This window comes from Alligator sinensis, unplaced genomic scaffold (genome assembly GCF_000455745.1).
Source record: "Alligator sinensis unplaced genomic scaffold, ASM45574v1 scaffold550_1, whole genome shotgun sequence".
NCBI lineage: Eukaryota > Metazoa > Chordata > Crocodylia > Alligatoridae > Alligator > Alligator sinensis.
This window is the reverse complement of record NW_005841980.1, coordinates 3,015,870-3,040,422: the sequence shown is the minus strand read 5'-3', so window position 1 is coordinate 3,040,422 and position 24,553 is coordinate 3,015,870. Positions and strand designations below refer to the sequence as shown.

General features: G+C 55.5%; 2 protein-coding genes across 2 annotated transcripts in view; one reads left to right on the top strand and one right to left on the bottom strand.

Annotated features, from left to right (window-relative positions):
- The window catches only part of LOC102379832 (zinc-binding protein A33-like), a 33,591-nt gene extending 9,413 nt beyond the window's left edge, over nt 1-24,178 (bottom strand). The window contains exons 1-3 of the mRNA XM_014518760.2: nt 24,165-24,178; nt 22,141-22,159; nt 15,166-15,171 (exon numbers count right to left, since the gene is read on the bottom strand). Of these exons, the coding sequence (XP_014374246.2) occupies nt 15,166-15,171; nt 22,141-22,159; nt 24,165-24,178 (39 nt within the window). The remainder of the gene's footprint in view (nt 1-15,165; nt 15,172-22,140; nt 22,160-24,164) is intronic.
- Nucleotides 17,802-18,962, top strand: LOC102373716 (neuropeptide Y receptor type 2-like). Its single transcript, XM_006021164.1, has one exon. The coding sequence runs from the start codon at nt 17,802-17,804 to the stop codon at nt 18,960-18,962; it is 1,161 nt and encodes a 386-aa protein (XP_006021226.1).
- Nucleotides 24,179-24,553: the final 375 nt, after the last annotated feature.

Here is a 24,553-nt window from a genome sequence, read left to right as displayed (position 1 = left end):
CCGAGCCCGCCCCGCCCCCCGGGGCCCCCGCGCGTGACGCGCCACGGGGACACCCAGCGGTAGGCGCCCAGCGCGGAGTGGGCATGCGCGCCCCCGCCCAGCGCGCGGCACGTGGCGCTGCCTTGGCCGGAGCCTGGCGTTGGACTCAAGAGGCGGGAGGCGCGAAGGGTCCCGGGATGCTGTAGCGCGAGCCCTGGGGAAACACGAGCTCCTGCTCGGACTGCGTGTCTGGGCGGTGCCCCTGCACCCCACTGCCGGCCCTCTCTGCACTGGGGTTCGTACAAGCGCGCCCGCCTTCAGGTTCAGTCTGCAAGGCTGCCACACAGCGCTCCGCGCCCCAGGAACAGCACGATTGCAGGGGAAAGGGTGGTTGGACAAGTGGGACATCTGGACCCTTAAAAAAATCAGAGGGGCGTTCACACTTGGGGGGTGGAGAGAGATTAGCAGGAAGCGGGAGACGATAGCCTCCTGCTGTTAAGCTCGCTGGGCGCCCGCTTGCAAGTGTTCCCTGGAACCACCACACTCGACTCTGAGCTCCTCTGAGGCCGGAGCCGGCCCCAGGCCCCTGCTGCTGCTCCCCTCCACGGCGTTCGCACTGCTCAGGACTACGTGGATAATGCAAGGTTGCCGCTGATGTTCATTTGCTTGATAAACGAATGAGGCGCAGGCCTCTCCCGGCATGGAACGGGTGCCCATTGCAAACGTTTCGACACGCTCCAGTGTCAGCATTGGCGTTTGAGCTGGGCGGGCACCTCGCACCTGGAGAGGGCAAATGCATCCTTATCTGGCTTGTCACAGCCAGGGGAATGAGCTGCAGCCCCAGCACTGACTATTCGCTGCCAGGCCGCGGAGGAGGAGGAGGGCATTCGTGGCTCGGTGCACTCTGAGAGTGGCCGAGTCGGAGGAGTTCACCCTCTGCTCCATCGTGACAAGAGGTGAAAGTGCCTTGGAGAAATGATGCTGACAAAAGAGTTGCCCAGCTCCACTGGTCGCGCCTGTAGGCTGCTCCGGTGGGCATCTCTCTCTGAGTTTGCTCGTCTGCTCCGGCTCCATGCCGAACTCTTATTCTATCAGTCCATGGCAATAATCACGATTCCACAATGCTACCTACGAGCGCACGGGATGACACCTCCCGAGAGACCACATTTGCCACCAGACATAGCTGAGTGCTCTCTCGCGGCTCTCCAAGGGCTTACAAATATCAGCATTAGAGACAAAACCTGACCGACCCTGTGAGATGCTTTAGCTCAGGCAAAGCCTGCACATACTCAGTGATGCTCTGGGGTCTTGTTCATCTCCCAAACGAGTCCGTGGTGTCAGACCAGGACGCACCACTCTGTTAAAATGATCGTTGTTGTTCCTCAACAGGAGCAGGAGGGAGATGGGAAGCTAACGGGCTTGGTTTTTTCCTGCCCTTTCTATTGAACAACATTAACTTAAAAATTGTATTTCGGCAACAGTCTCAATCTTTGCCTTTGTTGTCTCCAGAAAAGCAGCCAGATGCCATAATGCAACAAGCAGACGAAAAGAAAAGGGACAAAGCAGGATGATTATTGTAATTGCGTCTGCTCTGTGACAGCTGGAGCAGAGTTATGAGGGCGCAGCTATTCCCCCCTTGGACACCAAGCTCCCTTTGCTCTTTTAGTGGCAGCCTATCAAAGACCCTTTCAGAATCAGCCAGAAACTCGGGGAATGTTCTTATCTATTTTTGTCTTTTCAGCCTCAGTGTCATTAACTGGTTGCTCAATCAATCCCACTCTAGCCAGACATATTTTCCTGAGGTCTTCAGGCCCACATTTCCACCTGGCTGCTTTTAACGGCGGCATCAGTGCTTGTGGGTGCAGCTAGTTGTGTGTGCATGCAAAATGCAGGATTCTCCATGTGCAAACAGGGGATCCTGTGTGCGTGCAAGGGGCGGGGGAAGACACCTGGCAGTTTAGCTCATAATTATTTCCCATGCAGTCTTGGGAAACAAATGGCCCGTGTAGCAGGAGGGAGAGCTCTACTGCTGCAATCTCGGTGAGCTCGAATTTGAGTGGGAGGGGAGATGGAGGGCAGCGGGGGTCCCATGGGACCGTGCCCGTTGTGGGGAGAGGGGTGACTCTGGTCTCACAATGCAGAGGGAAGGACTAGAAAGCTCCCAACGAGCGCCCGTCACTACGGGGTCTGCTGTTCTCTACCATCTCCGGGGAGGTTGCTCAGCAGTGCATGGAGCTGCCCCTCCCTTTGTGCTCAGGTCACTGGCTTTCCACTCGACTTCACACCGAACAAATCTCTTTAACTTGCATCATAGCTTCGTGACCCCTGCAGCAACCACCGCTGAATCTCACCCACCTCTGAGTGGCGGCTTCGTTGCCTTCTGGTGCCAAATTGCCTGTCTCTTGAAGCCCAGATGAGAGCAGTACCTTGAAGTCTGGAGCCGGGGATGAGCTCTCTGCTTGCTGCCTAGCTATGGAGCAGTCCTCAGCTCTCCCTCTTTATGGTAGGGTGAGCCCTGCCCATGAGGGTGGGGGGCCCCTCCCCCAGCCGACACAGGCTTGGGATGCCTAGTTGTAGCTGGCGGCGGGTTCATCAGATGGAGGGCGCTGCACAAATGCGAAGCGTCCTTGCCCATGTCCAGCATCTGCCTGCAGGTGCTTTTGTGCTGCATATCCCTAGCACGGTGTAGCAACAGGTGTCTGGACATCTCCCCCGTGGGGACAGTCACAAGGGGCTGCTAGGGCAGTTGAACTAGTACAGTCTCCCCCAATAACCTGGTGCTGTGCCATCAGGTGGCAGGGAAACAAGGGTGTCCTGGGGAGGGCACTCATGGACCCAGAGGGACAGACTTCCATCTTCAGCTCCCTCTGTGCAAAAATGAAGTTTATTTCCTACCAATGGGGACTTTTTACCATCTTGTACCATCTACACTTTTCCCAGAGCCTGACGAAGGGACTTTGATCCCAAAATCTTGCAGAAAAGGACAATTTTCTTGCCATTTTCCAGTTGGTCTAATAAAAGGTATCATTTTGGAACCAAGAGTTCCAGTTTTTTGTATGTCTGGGGAGGTAAGGATTACTTAGGGCGATAGCTCTTATCGGACCAGCTACAATGTTGGGATAAAGCTGGACAAGCTTTTGAATGCAAGGCTTTCTTTGTCAGGTCTCTGATCACTGGGTTAGTCTGGAACCGGGCAGAAGGCAGGGTAGAGGTGCACCTCATAGACTAACTACATCAGAGACACATAAGCTTCCACGAGCATCCTTGGCTGCCCTAGGGTGCAGAGAAGGGGCTCCTCTGGGTATTTTTTGGCCATAACTTTGCTTCGGCACCGCCTCTGCCTCTCCCATCTCCCAGCCTCACTTCTTGCTCTTTCCTCCTCCACTTCTTTCTCTGGCTCTGCCTTTACGCCTGAGCTCTCTGAAGGTGTGTTGCTGTGTCTCCGTGCAGCGCCTTCCTCTGGCCAACTCGCTCCCCTTTCAGACCCTGCTTGGGTTCGGTTTGCTCTCCCCCACCCACAGCACCAGCCAGTTCTTGGGGACAGCCTGGGGCTGAGATACTGAGCCGCAGCACAGCCCTGCATGGCCACGAGTCCAGTAACAGGACCCACATCCTTCCCAGTCCATGGGGGATTCCCAGCCACTTGATCTATGCAGCCAGGGGCCTCTCCAGCCACCTCCCTCCCCTCCCCGAGCCACGTGGAGGTAGACTGTGCATGCACAGCACTGGCCAAGGCTCCTCCCTTTGCATGGGAGAGCGTGTGTGAATTTTGCCATCAGAAAAGCAGGACGGCATCAGTTTAGGGTCCCCACTGACAGCCAGGGAAGGAGGATAGGGGGGGAAAGGCTGGGAGGTCTGGAAGGGGTCAAGGAGCCCGGAGAACCTGGCAGAGCTGCATTATTGTATGATTATTGTACAGCCCTCAGCTACTGATCGCTGCGGCTGCCTGTGCTACGGGGAGCGAGCAGGAAATGAAAAAATGGTCCGAGATAAGGGATCCGTGTAAGCAACTGTGGTGAGGCTCCGGGCACTGCCTGGGCTGTCCAGGGGGAAGATGCTCTTGACAGGCATCTGCCCCAGGTGACATGGCTTGTCTGCCAGGGCCTGGAGTTCAAGCGGACCCCAAACGGTTACCAGCACCCCCAAGGGGTGTGCATGCATGCGAGTCGGCAGCAGCTGCTGGACGCAGAGTAACCCGGGGAGAGCCAGAAGATGCAGGATGGCAGTCGGGGGTCAGGGGGAGGGGGTCTCTGACCTCAGGCAGCTGGAGGGGCAGCAGAGGCCCGCATCCTGTTCCACATCGGGTTTCTTACTGCAGGACTAGATAAAAGGCTCTCACAAGTGGTGACTGAGCACACAATGATGGCAAGGTCCAACGGGGGTGGGGGTGGCAGTGACCTTGAAGGGAGCTCTCAACGTGGGGCTGGGTCAGCTCTGCCTATCCCTTGGCAGGGGTAAGGGGCAGGGGACATGGCGGGGTGCTGCCAAGCTGCAACAGCCCTGCACAACGTCTGCCCAGCCTGGCCCTGCACCCTTGTGTAAACCATCGTGGGCGAGCCTGCCAGGGGCTGTGACACATTAACGAGCGAGCTTCTCCATCCCGGCATGGCCCCGCCGCCAGGCATCTCCGTCTGCATACCACACGGAGCCTCACGCTCCCTCCGCCAGACTGACCCGGGGCTGCAGACGCTGGGGCGGTTTCTGCCGCGGCTTGTTTTCGGGGTGATTCTGTGCTTTGCCTTGGTCTTCCCAGTCCAGATCTGTGCCCCGCCCTGCCTGGCCCGAGCAGCTCTGTGCTAGCAGCGTGGCCTCCTGGCTCCGAGACTATGCTCCCTCCTGAACCCAGGCAAGTCTGGCTAAGAGCAGCCCAAACCCTCCTGCAGCCGCTTGTGGTGCACAGCCGTGAGCCTCCAGGCACATCCATTCCCAAAGCTGCTATTCCTTGCCTGATGCTGGGTTTTTGCTACGTTCATAAGCAGTTGCCACCGAGCGCTGTTGTACACAGTGCTCCTGGGTGTCACATGTGAAAGCCTCGGGTCTGTTAAGTGAATGATTCATTTGCAACTTCACCGCAGCAGAAAGCCACAAAAGCCACTGGGTTGACTGGAGCGGGGGTCCACAGAAAGCCAAGGACCCTGCAGGCTGGGGGACATTGCACAGGGCTGCATCCATGCCAAGTGCAAGTTGCCACGTGCAAACGCTCACATTTCCACTTGCTCGTTGGGGCTAGCATCGCTTCTAGGGCCGGGGCCGAGCTCCATCCATGGCCAGGCCCCGCTGCGGGAAGTCTCTCTCTGGATCCCAGCTTTGCCTGAGCTCTGCGCTCCGATGTTAATTAAAACGACTTCCACCCTGTGTCGAGGTGAGCTGAGTGTTTTGTGCAGTTGTGCATCGCGGCACCAGCCTTCAAAGTTACTCGCAAACCCGAGCAATCGTCAGAAAGAAAAGCACAACGGATATTGTCTCCTCCCCACCCAGCGCCTGAAGGAGCTCTGTCAGCATCACAAAATCTCCTGAAAGATCCTTGCAAGTGTTCGCTCCTGGAGCTGTCACCATAACAACCCGCAGTTGTTAAAGGGGGGAAGCGCCCTGCACAGCCAATATTTGGCATTTCCAACTCGAAAGTGAAGAGGCATGAACTTCATGGGTGGGGAGATGGAGTGGGATGGGGGAAAAGAAGCACTGTGGCAAATTTGGAGGTGCAGTGCGTGCTCGGGGGGAAAGGGGAGGGTGGAGGGACACTGGAGAGGTTGGAGGCAGGGGGTGCAGAGAGCTGGTGATTTGCCCACCCTGATGCCTATGTTATAGTGCTACTGCCCCACCCCTAGTGAATGCCCCGGCTGCCTCTCATCCCTGGGCAGAGCTGCGTCCAGCTGGGGCATCTGCTGCTTAGGCTTGCAGGGTGCGATCTTTTCACACCTCCAGCTGACCATGCAGGCCAGGCCTGAGCACATCCCCTGGATTAAATCTGACCTGGTTTCCCTTTGTTTCGTGGCAGAGAGGCTGAGGGCAGCACATACCACTTCCATCTGCAGCGGTGTTGGGCTTATGCGGATTAGCGCTGCCCAGACCTCGCCCCATTCCCTCTATGGGAAGGGGATATTCCACCCCCAGAGAATACCCTGCCACCCTGGGAATCTCCTCATTCCCAGTGACACAGACCCTTTGATGCAGGAGATGCCAGCACACGTGTGCTAAGAGATACTGAGTCAGCCCCTTGCTCATGCCACGATGGACATGGGAAGCCACCCTCCTACCTAGCACCCGGATGCCTGGCAATACAGCCAAGTCTTTTCTACTCCATGAGTTTCACACTGTTACCATCACGGCTTGCGCTGGGGAGAAATCTGCTGCCTCCTTCTCCAGCATAAAGAGGCTTTCGAGTGGGACTGGTGGTCCATGGGCTCCCCGTCTCCCTGCTCCAGCCTGGCGTTTCAAGAGGAAACCCTTTCTGAGAACCGCATAGAAAGCAAGCGGTCCCTGAGCAGCAGCTTGGAAAGCAGCTCAGGCTCTCCCTGCCAAATGGGCATTAGCCTATCCCAGCTCATTAGAGCTTGGGACATGTCCGTTCCTTCACTTTGCAGGGGCGTGGGAAGGACAAACCCAGAGCTCCCTCCCATCCCAGCTGCTTGGGACACCAGGCCTGTTCCTTTCCACCCCTCAGGAAGGCGCTGCTACCCCACGGGCCATTCTCCTCCTGCTCTGGTCTAGGCCAGGCTTGCAGATGGTGATGGACTGCAACACAAAGCCCCAGTGCAAGCAGCTGAGGTCCTGGCTCCCCCCGGAAGCCTGGACTAGGGCTCTAGGGTCACCCCAACTCTGCTTCCAGCTGTGTCTGCTGCCCTGGGGGAGTGGGGGGAAGGTAAGGCTCTGATGCCTTTCCGGGAGAGGGTGAGGTTGCTAGCAGGAAAGGAAGGAGGACAATGAGCTCCTTCCAGGGCCAGGCAGCCTGCTCAACTGGTACAGCCTTGTCCCAGTGCTGTCAGGGAGGGAACCGGCAAGGCACCGCAGCTGCCTTGCAGCTTTGGGCTGGGTCTGGCCAGAAAAAGATCCTCACTGCAACACAGTGGGCCTTTATGGGGGGAAAGCAGGAGTATGGAGCCGAGGTGTCAATCCATGGGGCCTGAACACTGCAGCCCCTTTCACCTTAGCAGAGCCTGTGGGAACAAGGGGACAAGGAGGGAGGAAAGGGGAAGGGCAACATCTTTTTTCCTCCCATTTGATTGAAGTGAGGCTAAGTGCTTTGCCCAAGGTCACACAGGACATCAGTGTCAGAGCAGGGCCACCGAAGCACCCAGGCCTATGCCTATGCACTGAGCAGCATCCTCAGGGTTGCCTCCAGTGGACGATGCAGTGATTATTCAGCCTTGGGCCTGGTGAGCTGTTTTGAAGACAAGAGACCCTTAGTGGAAGCTGTTGGGTCAGCGGCCGCCATATAAATTGAAAGCAACAACCGACCAGCACAGCGGCGAGGCTCTGAGCCCAGGCAGTTGCCCAGGGGAGGGATCAAAGCATTCACCGGGGCTGGAGCTCAGGTACACCAGACTCTGCATGCAGTAACCCCACCAGCTACCCTGACAGCAGCAAGACTGAGTGCATTTGGCAGGACCACGAGGGAACGGGGTGCAAGGCCCTTAGCGGGTATAACTAAGCGCAGGCAGCTCTGCTCGGGCCTGGGTGCCTTCCTGGGAATTCAGACCTGTCAGGAGTCGAGGAGAACCAGAGCCCTCCGCGCAGCTGCAGGGGATGGGCATCGAGCTGTGCCCAGTCCTGCACACCTTGCCAGCTTCTGACTTAGACCTGCCTCCTCTCAGCTGCTCCTGCCTGAGCCATGAGCGCCTACCGCCTGCTGCATGTTTGCAGGCAGCTGGTCCCTGGAGCTGGCCCCTCAGCTGGGGCCTGCCTGGTCTGGGAAGGAGACAGGCCATTGCACAGATGAACTGAATCCCAAGACTGTCTGGAAGCCTTTGTGCTGGCTGGAGGGTCCATGCTCACATTTGCTGGCAGCCGCAGCCCCACACACCTGAGCTGCCTCTGCGCTGAAATCCCCAGCACCAAGCCTGGGGTGCTGTTTCCCAGGGCAGCCCCTACAGGTGTCTCTGTCCAGCCCGAAAGCAAAGGCTCTGGGCAGAAGTTGCCTTTCGGGGCCCCTGCTCTTCACTAAACCGAGCGAATGCAGGGGCCAAAGCAGCTGCAAGGCAGGAGTGCGAGCAGCTGTGCAAGGGAGTCTATGAATGGAGTTGACCAGGAAAGGAAGCAGGAAGGCAGCTCTGGCATGCAGGATGCTAGCCTGAGCTCCCAGTGGCCTGTGGGCTCCATGCCTCTCCTTGTCTCCAGCCCGTCTGTAAAATGGGTACAGCTGCCTCATGAAGGGAGGCTAGGAAGCTCGCGGTCCTAGCGCCCCCTGTGCGCAGCTTGCAGTTGGTCCGTCCCTGCTGGGCATTTCAATGGCATGGCTGTGTGGCCCAAATTGGTCTGAGTGGCAGGGAAATGCCCCCATTCTGGCCACTGCACCTCCCCTCGGGCTTCCCAGCCTGGCGTGGGACCCCTTGCCAAGTGTGGCTGGGAGTCTCCTGGCTCTTTGCAGCTCAGCCCTGCACCAGGAGGGTCGTGCACAAGTGCATGCGCAGCAGGACTCCTCGGGGAATGGGGGGTGGGGACTCCACAGGGGTTGGGAAGGAAAAGGGGTTCAGGCCATGGGGCCTTCCCAGCTGCTTATGCTCAAAAAGCAGGTGTCCCCTTCATCCTGTAGGCATCCCAGAGCCCCGTGCCCAGACCCGAGCCTCCTGCAACAACGCTGTTTAAATTGTAAGCCAAGTGCCAGCCTGGGGCTCGGGGACGTGTGCTGCGCGATCCCGTGCAGGCAGCAGGAACAGCTGGCGGGTGCGACGGGCAGATCTGATGAAGGCTGTGTTAAAGCAAAGCAAACAGCGTGGTTCAGCCCCGTTGCCCCCTGCCCTTGGCAATCAGAGCAGCTCACGATGACACTGTCACGCCAGCGCCTGGTGAGTTGGCCGAGGGTGCAAGCAGGATCCCAGGACTCTGAAACCATTACGCTGGGAGCAGCTCTGAGCAGCGAGCACAGGACAAGGCTGCCCCTTGCTCCCTGCATTTCCAGGCCGTGTTGTTGCTGAGTGCTGTTTTCCCTCTGCCGTGCTCTGAGGCCGGGTACAGTCTGGTGGAGCAGGACTGCGGGTCCACTGTGCAGTTGGAAGGATGCCCACGGCTGGACTCCACCCCAGACACCCGGACACTGGGGGACAGCCACGACTCTGCCCGGCTCAGCAAGGGGCTTAGGGGCAGGAGGATGTCTCTAGTGCCTTTTCTGGCTGCCTGCTTGGGCTTTCTCTCATTCCCTGCCTGCTCGGAAAGACCCGCTTAGTGCCAGGGCTCCAGGCAATCAGAGGGGAGAGGCAGCCAGCAGGCGGTCAGCTCCACCCCACGGTGCTTTGTGTGACCCCTTCCCAAAATGCTTGCTAGCCCAAGCCTCTCCGGTAGATGCTGCATCCCCTCCTCATCCTCTGTCGTGCCTCTGTGCGCCCAGGTCAGCTGGGAAGGCAGAATCACAGCATCTGCCGCAGAACCCATGGAGCAGGAGCCCTTCCTCTGTCTTAGCTGCCACGGGAGGGACCCCCATCCAGACTGCAAGCCAGGCTCTGCCCTGCTTTCCCCACTTTGGCTGCAGGATACTGTGCTGGCCCTGGGGCCAGCCCTGGCAGCAGCCCTGCCACTTGGTGATGGACTCTTGGATGGTGTAACTGCACCCACCCTGCCCTTGGGGACTAGCTCAGTAGTGTGTCCAGCCAGGCTCTGGGCTAACCCAGTGGATCTGAGCCTTTGCAGACTCCAGGCACCCCTGACTGGACTCGAATGATGCCAGCGCTTAGTTTACACTCACTTTTCGACTCCAGAAAAATACTGGAGATGTTTTTCTGTTGCAAAGCACTCAGGCCACAGCAGGGCTGGAAGACTGGGAGTTCCTGTTGGAAATCTCCGGGGTGATGGTGTGGGTCATGCCTGTGCACCTCCCAGGGCTGACACTGCGTGGCCCCCCGTGGCACCCTTGCAAGGACCCAGGGTGCAGGGGCACCTGGCTGAGAATCACTTCTCTGCCCCGAGCAGACAGGCACAGGGAAGGGGAAAGAGACTTGCCCAGGGGATCTCAAGACAAAAGCAGTGAGTGGCTGAGCTGCTCTGGGGTCCCCGCGGTGCCCTGCGCTGCCGGAGCACTCAGCATCCGCGGCTCCAGCCTTGTATAAACAGCAGCCAGGCCCCTCCCTGCTTGTCAAACACAGGCTCCCGCTCCCTCTCTCCTGTTCAGTGTCTCCTGGAGCATCAGGCGCCGAGGGAGGCAGGGCTGGGCAGGCGCTGGCCCGGGGACCAGCGGGGAGGTGTGCCCCCGGGCCACAGCCTGCACGTGGCTGGCAGGGGCCGCTGCTACAGGTTGCACTGGGGACAGGACCGCAGCTCCATCCATGAGACGGTGACAGCAGGTGAGTGGCTCCCGGGGCCTCCCGGGCTGGACTAGGAGGGTGCTGGGTTGGCAGGTGGGCTGGGGAAGGCATGGGCTAGGGGCCAGCTTGGACAGTGGCATTCCCAGGACCGGTGTCAGCTGCAGCGGTGGGATGCAGCGGGAAATGCTGCGGGACTTTGGCGGTGTCCTGAGAAGGGGCAGGGGGTCTGCCTGGACCCGGATGAGCCGATGTGTGGGGAAATGGGCTCTTCTCAACCCCACAGCCCTGGCACAGACCTCCTCCCCCTGCTGCCCACTCGGCTGGCTCTGTGCCCAGCTCCAGTCCCGGGAGCTGGGGGCAGAAGAAAGCAGGGACTGCTCTTTGCCCCCTTGTTGCACATGTGCATGCAAGAAATGGGGCTGCCCTCGGGCTGGGACAGACTCTGCAGGGTCTCTGACCTCTGCACCCTGGCATGGTCTCAGGAGCTCGCTCCTGGGTCTGCACCAGGGCAGGAATCTGGGTCCTCTTTCCCACTACCCCTCCATCCCTCCCTTCCCTCTACCCCCTCCATTCCCCCTTCCCCCTCCATCCCCTCCTGCTGCAGTGACCCCTCTCCCCCCAGCTTGAAGGGGCTGCAGGCTGGAGATGGTCCTGGCAGGACTAGCCGGAGCAGAGGAAAAGCCATGCTGGGAGTCTGCCTCCCTCTCCTCTCCTGTGTGGCGATGCTGGCAGCACATCTGCTGCATCTCTTGCAGCTGGAGGGGCAGCTCCTTCCCTCTTTTCTACTGCGTCTCCTGCTAGTTGCAGCCGGAAGGGAACAATAGGTGAGGGGCTTCTCCCCTCCTGCCCCAGGCAGTGCCACTACACCTCTCCCATTGTGTCGCCTGCTTGGGGTAGAGCCGAGTTCCTGCCACTGTCCTGGGGGGAAAGGACTGGGGTGGTCAGACAGTGCAGGGGTGGCCCCGTCACCCCCCTCCCCTTGGCCCCCCTGCTCTGGGCTGGGAGCTCCTCCAGAGCCAGCTCCCCGGCACTGTCCCCTGCAGAAACTTCTGCTGCTCCACCCACATGTGGAGTGAACATCTGGACCTGTCCGCTAGGGTCCAGCCTGGGATTAGGAGCCCTGAGGGCTGTTCCCCTCCGCCATGCCACTCCTCTCCGGCTGTGTTTTTGGGTGGGTTTGACGGTGGCTGTTCCTTTCTCCTTTCTCTTCCCCTGAGCCCTGGGGAGTTTGCCCCTTGGCCCAAGGGGCTTGGCAAATGCCTGGATGTGCAAGGGGTTTCCTGGCTGGATGTGCAGCCAGGCGCGAAGGATCATCCCCTCTGTTTGCTGGCTTCCCCTTCCCAAGAGCTGGAAGAATCAAGTAGGATGCCAGTCGGGGCCGTCTGGGATGCCGGGTCTGGGAGGTGAGGGGGTGGGCACTGGAGCATGCTCTCAGCCTCCTCAGGCCTCCAGGGGTGCGGGTCAGGGGAAGAGATTGAATCCTTTGTGTTTCCCTCTCTGCTGCCGCTCCACTGGAAGCCCCTCATCCCACAATACAAAATACCCAGGGTCTGGGGCTTCTCCATGTTGGGGGCATGCTCTGCAAGAGCAGAGCTGGGGCAGGGCAGGTGGAAGGGTCTGATTCTCTTCTACATGCATGAACACACGCACATGCTTGCAAACACGCATGTGTGCTTGCACATCTGGGCAGGTGCAAATGGTGCTGGCTATTTTGGCAGAGCTGCCTGGCTGCAGGCCCTTTGGGGAAGGGGCTGGCGGGACACTTGGCCTCAGTCACAGATCCGGTGCTTGGAGTCTGGTATCGCCTTGAGCCTGGATAAACAGCTCCAGAACAGCAAAGCCACCACGTAGGACACAGGAGACAAGCGTCTCTGCCGAAGTCAGTGGCACAGTTCCTGCAACGAAGCAGAGCTGGGGAAGCCCAAACACTGCTGCTGCATGTGCTCGAGGGAGGAGCAAGGACATTTGGGCCCCCCCTTTACTGCATCCCGTCTTGATTCCTTGGGGCTGCACGGGGAAGAGTTGACACGGTCCCTGCGGCTTCCCAAGCCCCGAGTCTGGCCAGTGCTGCTCCCCTCCTCACACTGCAGCTATGGGGTCTGGCTGAGGACAGCACGGGTGCCAGGTGTGGCCTTAGCTCCCTGACCCTGAGCTGGACCCAGCGCTGGGGAAGGGGCGGTGAGCAGGGGTGTGAGGATGCAGGCGTGCCCCCTTGTGCCTCCGCCAGTCGTGAAAAGGGAGCACAAACGTTATTATTCAGAGCCACTGCCCTTGGGTCCGAAGCAGGGGCAAGAGGCCACCCCGTGATAGTGGCAACGGGGCTGCGATTGCCGAGGGGCCTCTCTCTGAGTAGCCTTTGCCCTTATCTCCCTCCCATCTATGCCTGCTCACGCTCTGCCACCGCAGGCTGGAGCCACCGTAATCTCCCTGCTCCGAAAGGAGAGAGATTTTAATTAACAAGCTCTGCTGCTTCTGTCTCCGGAGGGCAGCGCTCTCCTCCTCCATCTCCATCTCTGTCCAACTGCCCCTGCTTCAGTCCTACCCCGTGGAGCCCCACAGGGCTTTGCACAGGCACCCGTGGCTGAAAGATGGGCCAAATTGAGCGTGGGCTCCAACGGGGTGGACAGGAGCAACCCGGGGCTCAGCTGAAACTCCCTATAGTCTGCAGAGGTAGATGGTGGTAAAGGTAAAACCTTTATATATATATATGTATATGTATGTATATGTGTGTGTGTGTGTGTGTGTGTGTATATATATATATATATATATATATATATATTTCCCCCCCACCCCCAAAAAAGGTAGATGGTGAGGTCAGGCAGGCACTTCCTCCAGGACTCACATGGCCGTCCTGGGCCTGGATTCCAGTCTGGTCCCTGGGAGGAAGGAAGCTGAAGCAGAGCTGGGCTGATGTCTGGACTCCGCTCCATCCTTCGATGGCGACCAAGCTGGGATTTCTGTACCGGCCTGTATCGAGCTCCCCAGTGTGGCCGTCCTTCCTCCACAAACACTTTGTCCCACCCATGCTCTGGCCCTGGCCTGTGCAGGGGATACGGGGGTTAGAAAATAGATTTGCCATTTGCCTTTACCTACATGGGCTGTCCCCTCCCCGCTCTCTGGTGCGGTGCAGACCGGAGGTCCCTGGGAGTGGACACATCCAGCATCGGAGCGGTCCTTGCCGGGGTGGCCTCTTCTCTCCAGACTGCAGTTACCATCCTCAGCGTGACGGCTCTGCCCGGGGGCAGGATGAGTGTCACTGCTCAGTGCTGCAGTATGCCCCGTGCTGGGCAGGGCACCTGGCGGCAGACGGTGCAGGTCTGCCTTGGAGGAAAGAGCTGGGGAAGATTTTGGTTTGAGAGGAGGGATGGCCGAGGGGGCATTCTCCCAGCTCCTTCCCAGCTGTGGGAGGCAGCGGCAGGGGCTGGAGAGCAGACAGGAGTATTTCTGGCTCTGCTTGCCTTGTTCCCACCAAAGTGCTTCTCATTCTCCTGAGGTTTCTCCATCTAGCCTGGCAGCTTCAGCCCCTCCCAACCCGCGGTTCACACAGGTTGCACCTCCACAATGTGGGTCCCCGTGGGAGCGATGCTCCATGCCCCAGCTCTCCAGGGAGCAGCAGCCCGGGGACCTCCCAGCCGCCCGCGGAAGGGCCATTACAATCATCACCGTTTTTCCTCTAAAGTAAAACCCTGTAATTGATTTTTAATCACTGCCCTCTGCAAAGTGAAACACCCATTAAAACCTTTTAGTTAGGAGACAAAACAGCCCAAATCATCATCTTTTTGTTTCTGTCTGCTCCCGGAGCATGTGTCTCTTCCAGGCCCCGGCTAAAGAAATCAGGGGGGAGCTCTGCTGCTGGTTGGGGGGCGATGTGGGTAGAAGGAAAGCCTGGGGCCCGGGTTGGGATGAGGGGCAGAGGCAATGGGATGTAGGCAGAGACAGGGAGAATGGTGGTGCGATGGGCAGGACGTAGGAGACAAGAGCCCAGCGAGGGAGCTAGGGGAAGGAGTGCCTGGCTGGGGGCACATCTGGCACTTGTTCTGCACCAGCCTTCGATCCAAAACTCTGCTCTGCCCTCCCACAAAGTTGGCCTTTGGGCACGTGTAGCCAGAGGAGGGCAGCGGGCAGGGATGTGTTTTGGGCAGGGTCAGCCTATGCAGGGGGTCGGACTCGATGATCCATTGAGGTCCCTTCCAACCCTAACATCTACGAATCTATAAGAAGGGATGCAGCTATCACCAAGTGGGGTCTCTCTCCCCACTTCCGCTGGCCTGCACCTACCTCCCACACTGCCTTCGTGCCCCAAAGTCCCCCGGCAGAGTGCTACCGTCCCTCCTTGCCAGGCTGGGATCAGGTCTCCCAGGCCTCACTGCATTTTTATTCCCCCGTAAAGCACAGGGAACTTTTCTCTCCCCTTGATGAAAGCGCCGTGCGGCTACGCCATGCTGCCTGCCTGCTGAGCCCGGGGCCACTGCTACCAAACAAGCCACCCGCTCGCGCCCCGTCCCAGCTAGGCAGAGCAGACCGCACGGCGAGGTCCTGAGCAAGCATCTCGTCCTCCTTTCGGGCTCAGGGAGCAGCACCAAGGCACATGCATCACCTGCCTAACTGCTAGGGTCACACGTGGGGGGTGGGTTGGCAAGCAGCACAGGCCTTGCCCGAGTGACTGTCATACAGTGACATGGGTACCTGCGGAGAGGACGGGAAGTGGGGTCTTCCAGAGCCTGGCCTGGACCAGGCTCTCCTTCCCGTAGCTGTTCAGCATTTGTTTTGTCAATGCACTGCTTGTTTCCTCTGGCTACGAAGAGTGGGGGCCACACGCTCTCTTATAATGAAGCCACCTCGCTGCAACCCATGCTCGCCATGGGACCACATTGATTTCTCTGAGAGGAGAGATCGGGGCAGCGTCTCTTGAAGGATTCAGCAGCACAATTAGGGCCGCTGGTGCCGGAGTTGTCAAAGCCAATAAAAACGTGGAGGGGGCAGGAGAAAGCGAGTGCATTGGGACCAGGCTAAATTAGGCAGTCCTCTCCGTGTAGGGCTTCCCAAGCAGCACAGCTGTGCAGCTAGCAGATTCCTGCCGCCGTCCCAGGAGGAGGCCTGATCCGTGTCTTGAGGAGGGACAAGCCAAGGCAGAGCCATTTATTATTTGTTACACATGATGGCAGGGCAGCCTCTGATGGCCATTGTTTCCTCCCAGTTGTTTAAGGATCTAACTTAAATCGCGGTGCATTGCACATGACATTTTGGAGAGCTGTCTGCCCCCGAGAACGTGGTGTTTCGAAATCCCCGTGGTTGGCAGGCTGGGCTCTCGCTGCAACAAGGCAGGAAACGGGGCAGAGGGAAGGAGGATGCCCTGAACTCCAAGGGGCATCCTTCCTTTGCACCCATATTTCATCCCTCCCTGGCGCCTGGCAGGAAACGCATTTGCTCTTCACTGCGCTTGATTCACAGCAGACAGGCTGAAGCACAAGGCTGCCCGAACAGTTATTTATGCATGGCCATTAATCTCTTGCTAACCGCCACTCTGCTCAAGCCTTGTTCCTGGGGTTTGACCTCCCCTTTGGGCCAGGGTGAGGATGGGAGTGAACAGGACCCAGTGGGGAGGAAAGGCTGATGGGGATTTAATAGCTGTGCTGAAGGTTATCCTGCTGCATGTGTACCAGGTGAAAAGTTGCGGCACTTACTTATGTCCTCTTATTGCGATGGCACCAAAATCCAGCACCAGCTCGCAGACCTGGCGTGGCCCTGGGTCACCACATGCTCTGCTGCCAAAGGCATGTTTGCACAGGGATGGCTGGCCACATGTGCCATGCCAGGAGCGGGTAATCCATGTCGACACTTGTGTTCTCAAGTATGATGCTTGGGTATCTGTTTGTGCCTGGATGGCCAGGCTCGTGCACAGCCCTGGCAGAAGCTTGCTCACATTTGGGCATTGGCTCCCATGCCAGGGCACACGCATGCACTTGCACAAGTCGATCCATGCTCCATGGGGGTAAAGGGTGAGGCTGAACCTGCACTGGCAGAGTGACAACCTGAATTGCACGGCTTCAGCAACCCCAGCTGGGAGGGTGGTGGGGGTGGCAGCGTGCTCAGGCCTCCCTGCTCCATCCAGCCCTACTCAGATCATCAGAACTGCTCGTTACAGGGTCAGACCATAGGTCTGTCTTGCTTAATTGCCTGTGTCACACAGCGGCAGAGAGCCGGTGCTGAAAGGGAGAGTGAATAGGGCACAACCCGGGTATTTTCCTTTCTCTCTCTCACTTGCAGCCTCCAACATTTAAGGTCTAGGAGGTTCTGATTCAGAGGCGGCGCTCCTCATCCCCACCCTTAATAGCCAGTGATGCCCCTTTCTTACAAGCATGTGTCCGATCCCTTTTTGAATGCAGCTAAACTCTCATCTCCCACCTCATCCTGTGGCAATGAGTTCCCCCTCCTTTAATAGCACGCTGTGTGAAACCAAACTTCCTTGTGCTCATTTTACACTTACAACCGACTTGGGAGGTCATTTTGTGACCCCTCGTTCTTGTCTGGTGGGAAACCATCAATACGAAATCCCTAGCGACTTTCTCTTCACTATTTAGTGTTTTGTGAGCCCTTAGTCTCGTGCTTCCCTATGGTAGGCGAGGCCTCCAGTGCTTGCTCTTTGGCCTGCCGGTCCTGGAGTGTATTTGTGAGGATGCGAGGGAGAGGAGCCAGGAGAAGTGCCGCAGGGGGAGAGAGGCAAAAAGACAGAGAGTGCAAAGGAAGCAGAGCCCGGCACAGTGTCTCGTAGCCAGAACGGCAGGCAGGAGACCGACTCTTTGGCCGGCTGTTTGACTCCGACAGGGTGACGTTATTTTTGATGCTCCCCACCATCCTCCCTGAGCTCATTTAACCTTCTGCAAACCACAGCAATGGCCTGAGAGACCTGGGGTGGGAGAGGGCACTCCGGCGGCACTGTGTGAGTGCAAGCTCGCCCTTGTCTGAACCACGTAGCATTTGGAGGCCATTTCTTTTAACCCTCCAAATTAAATAAGCAAGACCTTAAAGTCTCGTGCGAGGAACCAAGTGGGCACTGTCCTTTTCTCGCTGGGCTGGCATCACTTTCATCGTGTGTTGAAAATGAGATGTGATGGAGGGGTTGACATTTCCATCTGAGTGCTGTATGGAAACCATGAGCTTATCACTGTAACGGGAGGGAAGTCACGGGGTGGGGAGCAGCCGGGGGCACTGCCACTGCCTGTCTGAAATGTCACCCTGTACCCGCTGCATTGAGCCCGAGCCCTGGAAGCTGCTCTGCCATCTGCCCCCATCTCATTTGTACCCTCTCTGCATCCCACAGGTGACAGCGCTGCCTTCCTCTTCCTGGCTGAAGGGCACAAGCCAGGCATGGGGCCCGTGGAGGAACCCAACAGCACCCTCATCATGGAGCAGCTCGTCCTGGAGGAGCAGCTCGTCCTGGACCAGTCCAACAGCCTGGTCACTCCGAGCCCGGGTCTCTACGGGTCCGGCAACGTCATGATGGACAGCACCAAGATCGTGGGAGTCCAGGTGATACTGATTGCAGCCTACTCTTTAATCATCCTGCTGGGGTTCATTGGCAACTCCCTAGTGATCTACACGATCGTGAAATACAAAACCATGAGGACCGTGACCAACTTCTTCATAGCCAACTTGGCCCTGGCCGACCTCATGGTGGACACCCTCTGCCTGCCTTTCACCCTGGTTTACACCCTGTTGGATGAGTGGAAGTTCGGGGCAATTCTTTGTCACTTAGTCCCTTATGCTCAAGCGCTGAGTGTCCACGTGTCCACTCTCACCTTGACCGTGATTGCTCTGGACAGGTACAGATGCATTGTTTTCCACCTGGACAGCCGCATCTCCAAGAAGCTCAGTTTCACGATCATAGCCATCACATGGCTCGCGGCTGCCATCTTGGCTGGCCCGCTGGCCATCTTCAGAGAGTACCGGTACGAGGAAATCCCATCCATCAACCTCAAAATAGCCGTCTGCTCTGAAAAGTGGCCTTCTGGGAATAACAGAGACGCTACCATTTACAGCCTTTCCATGCTCCTCCTGCAGTACGTCCTCCCACTCAGCATCATCTGCTATGCCTACATCAGGATATGGTTCAAGCTGAAAAGCCATATCAGCCCCACCTCCAGGAGCGAAAGCCAGTGCCGGAGGAAGAAGACGACCAAAATGCTCGTCATGGTGGTCGTGGTGTTTGCAGTCTGCTGGCTTCCCTTCCACATATTCCAGCTTGCCATTGACCTGGATCTGGTTCTCATCTTCCACGAGTACAAACTCCTGTACACCGTGTTCCACGTGGTGGCCATGTGCTCCACCTTCGTCAACCCCCTGCTCTACGGCTGGATGAACAAGAACTACCGGAACGGGTTCCTCATGTTCTTCAGCTGCCAGAACAAGCCCGAGAGCTTCTACACGGACGGTTCGCTCAGGGGACGGTCTTTCACTTTCAGGGTGACCACACTCAACGGGAGCCTCAAAAACTCTGCAGGCAACGGGAAGCTGCCGACAGAGGTGTAGAGGTGAGGCACCCCCTATTCACACGGGCAGAGGCCGAGTGGAGCAGATGCCTTTTGCCGGAAAAGCCGCAAACTGGAGCAACTGGAAGCGTTGAATGTATCTATCGAAACCGTAAGCCTGGAGGACTGTCCGTTCTGCTTAATGAAAGTGCTTGGCGGTCCTGCCTCTGCGTTCGTGGCATCAGAAGCTTACTTGTACATAAGTCCAGAAAGTGAGTTGAACGAAGGATGCTCCCGGTGACCGGGTGAGGTGATTCACTGTCACCCTGGGCTGCAAGAAGGCTCCCATTCAGTGGCCTGCATTATTTACCGGGGTTCACAGAAATACGATCCAGAGCCAGTGTGGAATCAGCAGAGATGGGTGCACATTAAATGGGTTGTATATTCCTTTATCTGGTGTACAAACGCTCTTCTTTCTCTCTCTCACCCGAGAGCCTTATGCATTCATCCCTAGCCTGTGACTCCCCGTGGAGAGAACCATGCTTTGTCCTAGATACTTCAGTCTCATCAGTCTGCCATCCTTACCCGGACTGCTCGGTCTAGGCCAGGATGTGGTGAGAAGTGTTGTGGGAGCCAGGGCGGCAGCGGTGATGATGTGACAGAGAACAGGGGACGGTTGTCTGATTAGGAGTAAAGGTAGGAAGTGGAAGACGACAGTCTCCCGGTGGATCAGGGTGGTGGGCAATGCTGTTTTCATACCTCTGGGGCCTGTACCTCACCGTCAAGTGTCACTGGTGACTGGAGGAAGTGTGACAATGACCAGGCCCCTGCTTATTATCCTCGTTTCTAATGTGCTGTAAGAACGAGTACTTACAGCACAGTATAGCTAGGGTCAGATTTTGAAATAGCTGCTATATTAATGCTTTTTCTCGGAAGACAGAAATAACCTTTTAATGCACCCACCCCCCTGACAGTGTCCCCTGTACTTATCTTAGATGAAGTCACGTAGAAAGAGATGTATTCTTTGAAACCAACCGGTACGTTCTCATCTTTTAGGCTGCGTCAGCTGGAGAAGCGTATTTTTAGCTTTGCCATCAAAGGAGTCTTGATTGCCACAGTGCTCTTAACAGCTCGTCATTTGTGTCATTTGAAGCCAGTGTTCATCAGAGTGGAAAGTAACTCTCTAGAACCCGGGAAAAGGGCCTCGACATACCTCCTAATTAAGCCAAAATGAAATCCCATGTGTAAGTCTTCAGGAGAGCAAGGGAAAAAGGAGAGAGAAGGATGAAAGACTTCAGGAACACAGGATTTGCCATACTGGATCAGACTATGGGTCCATCAAGACTGGAGCCCTGGAACGCCTGGGGTAAAAAACTGCTGAACGGTTGATTTGAGGGACTGTTTTCCTGCACCTTCTCTGACTTGACCTGGCTCCAGCCACGCCAGCTGCCCCACTCAGCTTTACACTGCCGTACTGAATTAGTTTCCCCCACTCTTTCCATTCCTCCTGTTGCTTGCATTAATTGAACCTTGGCCCTCCGTAAGCGTAAGAAAGTCTATAGGTGGCAGGGGATTTTTTTGAATCAGAGAGACCATCGTGATGCGCATTATGGAAACAAGGCTTTGCTTCTGTGCCTGGCCAGACTGCCTGGTGACACTGCCATGCCTATGAATAATTACCACAAAACCTGGCTGGCGGCAGATTTTCTAAATCAAATCCCAGGCGATTCTCTTCAGAGCGCCTGGGAATAGCTGGGGCGTCTGCTGGCGAATTTGACTGTTCCGATAACAGAGGCATCTGCAGCATAATGGGGCAAATGCTGACAAGACAAGAGGCACTAATTAATTGCTCCCTCCTGTGTTTGCTAAGAGCTAAAGCCTGGTCCGCTGCTTTCCATGGGAGTTTTCCAGTTAATCCCGATGGGACCAGGATGATGCTCTTCATCACGCTCCCAGCAATTTCTTTTTGCTGCATAATGAAGTGGTTGGTTCTGCAGTTCATCCTCTGGGGAGATTGCTGCATATCTTCATCCCACGGCAGGGTGCAGGAATGTTTATCTTTTTCAAGGAGGCTTGGCTGGATGGAAAGGATTTGGGCTCACCAACAACCACTTCATAAAGCAATTGAACGCTCGGTCACATATGTCAGAAAGAAACAAGACGTTTCGCCGCGCAGGTTTGAGAGCGGGCTGTTCTGGCAGCTGAGACGGATGCAGAGCTAAATGCTTTTTGCCAAGGACTTGCCAGGGGTCTTGTTCCGTGACACTGCACAAAGCCTGTGACTGCACAACATTAGAGATAATGGCATTATAAATGACCATTTAATTGGAGTCGAGCTTGCCTGCTAAATATGAGTGAATAAATAAATAGCCGAGCGCTCTTCACAAATAAAAACCGGTGGTGTAATTTATTGGGAGACACTCCGTGCTAAGCCAACAAAGGAGGAAAAACATTTACTTTAGAAGGAGCATGCTCGGCAATGGCCTCTCAGCTTTATTGAACTCACTTGTACAGTTTTATTAAAGGATTTCTGCCTCTCAGCCTCCTGCCTTTCTGCCCCTGGAAACAACTGTGCTCTTATGCACTCAATATTACAGGCCAAATTCTGCTCTGGGACATGTATGGAAAATTGCATTCCTATAAGGAAAAAAAAAAAAAAGATCCCTAGCTTGCATTGCCAAATCAAACAGGAGAAAGTGGGCAGTGCGGGGGCAAAGTTCTTCATCGCGTGCACCTAAGCTGGGTAATTAAATCAGGATGTTAAGCATGAAGACGGAAAGAAGATGCATAGATTTACGTTTATATAAAGCAGAGGTCTGTATGATTCAAGGCTGTCCCCCTGAAATGGCATTAACTGCATGATAAGCTCCACGCAACTTCAGCCAAGAAGGTTGGTAGTTCCTAAAGGACATAATATTGGAGCCTTAACATCAAGCTATTCCAATGCAGAGGAAAGATAAGAAGAACCACAAGAGACCAATGTCACAAAGAGTTTCCAAGTTATCTGAAAATCACAAGAGATAGATACAGGCATTGCAAGGAAGGGTACATCGCTAAAGAAATCCTCAAGGGCACGGCACGAATGTGACAAAATCGGGAAAACAAAGATGAAGAATGAGTTACAGCCGCAAAAGAAATGCTAAATATGCTAAGAAGAGGTTCTGCAAATACGTCAGAGGGAAAGGAAAGTCCAGGGAAATTGTGGCAGGCTATTAACAGAAGGTGCAAAGCAAACAGACCTGCTCCGTGCCTGCTTTGCTTCAATCTTCCAGTAAAAAAATGGAAGATAAACTGTGATCATCTGCGTACCAAAATGCAGCTAAACAAAGAAAGGGAAGGGATACAGATCACAAGAACTAAAGGGCATGGCGGAGAACTTCTCATTAATTTGAGGGCGTTTAAGGCAACAAGGCCCAGTGCAATTCGCCCAGGACAGTGAAGGAAAGAGATGAACAGATCTCAGAGCCACTGTTAATAATATAGCTGAACAACCATGAGCAAAGAGTAACTATAAATGGATTGGTGGGAAAGTAGCAGGTCTTATGCAGGGTTACACAGGGGCCTGTGCTAGGTCCCATGCTGTTTAGCTTTTTAATTAATGATTTGGATGCAGGGATAGAGAGCATGCTGATCAGATTTGCAGACAACACACCACCAATCTACATGGCGGGATGCAAACACATTGGAGGACAGGAGCAGTATGGCAGGGGCGGGCTGGGCAACAGACAAGAAAATGAAATTCAAGAGAAGCTGATGCAAGGTGCTACACAGAGAAGAAAAGACAAATGCAAAGTTACAGAATGGGGGGGAACTGGTTTGAGAAAGACCTGCGGTTGGGGTGGATCACCAACATGAATCATCATCAGTGCCATGTTGGTTGTGTTAACCGTTTTGTTTGCAAGATGTGCAATGGACTAGTGCCACTTTACTTGGCACCAGTTTGGCCTCAGCTGGAGCACTGTGTCCACTTTGGGATGCTGGGTTTTTAGAAGGATGTACAGAAACTGGAGAGGATCCAAATGCAAATGATGATGATAAAGGAGGCAGAAAGCAAGCTGCATGATGGAAGAGCTAAAGGAACCAGGCAGGCTTAGTTTGGTAAAAAGGAGATGGTGGGGAAGGCAGAACAAGATTGCAGTTTCCAAATATCTGCAAGGTAGCCTTAAAGAAGATACACTGTTCTCCTCTGCAACAGAAGGGAGGAAGGACACAAGGCAAAGGGTTTAAGCTGCAGCAAAGATCATTCAGTTCAAATCTCAGGAAAATGTGTAACTGTAAGAACACCGGGGCGATGGAAAAGGTGTCTAGGGAAGTTAGGGAATCCTCTTCATTGGAGGTTTCAAGAAGCAGCTGGGTAAGCATGTGGGGTAGTGCAGGGGGTTGGCCTAGAAGAGCCTAGAGGTCCCCAACAAATGTATGATTCGGTGATAAAACTTGGAACCAGCTGCACTGTAAGGTTTTAACAAAAGTGACAGAGCTCAGAAACATCATCCTGTAATCACTGAATCAATGGCAAGTCTGGGACCTGGACAGGGTCCCTGGATAACGCCAGTGTTCGTGGATTTGCAAAATAGTCTTTTCATGTTTGTTCCTACTTCCTATTCCTTCATGTTTCTTCCTACTTCAGATCTCAAATTGTAATGTAATTTGTGATTATTATGAATGCCAAAAGAGCTTTGGAACAGCACAGGCATGGCAATCCAGCCATTTACAAGCAGCAGCTAATGTTAATAATTGCAGACTCTCACTAAAAAATCATCCAGGGCTCTAAGGAACTGGGGAGTCCCTTATCAAAGCACCGTTCTGTACCAAGTCCCCATAAAGGACTGACAAATGAGTTTGGCTGAGATTTGCAAAAACATATTTGAGATTCAGACACTGAATAGCCAGTGAAAGCTCTGCCTCTAAATGTACTAGGCTGCTGTGAACATCTCGTCCCATTTGTTTTCCAAAACAGAGGGGACTACAGGGAGTTAGTTAGGATTAAGAAGCATAGGTAGGGCTTGTATTTTTCCTTGCTTACAGGTATTTTGGGACCATCTCTCTGTTCAGATGATGCAGGCTGGGTTCAGCCAGCTTGCATCTCTTTGTCTCCACTGGTGGAACATCGAGCCTTTTGGTCTGACTTTCCCAGCACAGCTCTTTCAGTGTTTTCTCAAACTTTTCATGTACAGTTTTGCAGAGCTCCCCTGCTTGAGAGAGAGGAGAGCTGATAAGAGGATATCAGTGAACCTACAGGCCTTTGCACGGATGCTGTGTCTACGCTGCAATCGCCATCGCCATCCCTGAACTGGCAAGATTAGATTAGCCATGAAAGCTAAGGCAGAGCAGATTTGGCATGAATAGCGCTGAGGCCCCAGACAGGCTAGGGCAGCCCATGTGGGATCCTGTATGGCCATGGCTTTGCTGTGTTAGGACTCAAGCTCTGCACTCTGCGTACACCTGCTCTGTAGACAAACTCTGTGTGCCTTCAGCCATCCACCTCTTCCTGGCAGCTCAGTTCAACAGGACCCACTCGATCCTGGCAGATCTACTCGACAGCTGTCTTTGGGACTCTCTTAAAAGGGGATCCCCACCATGGAGGAGGTTTGCACCCTACTTCCCAAGTGCAGAGCCTCATGGCGAATACTCAGTGGGCTTGGAGAGGATGTG

Excerpts from the sequence above, each read along its gene's own strand:
- LOC102373716 (XM_006021164.1), top strand. The coding sequence starts at position 17,802 with ATGGGGCCCGTGGAGGAACCCAACAGCACCCTCATCATGGAGCAGCTC.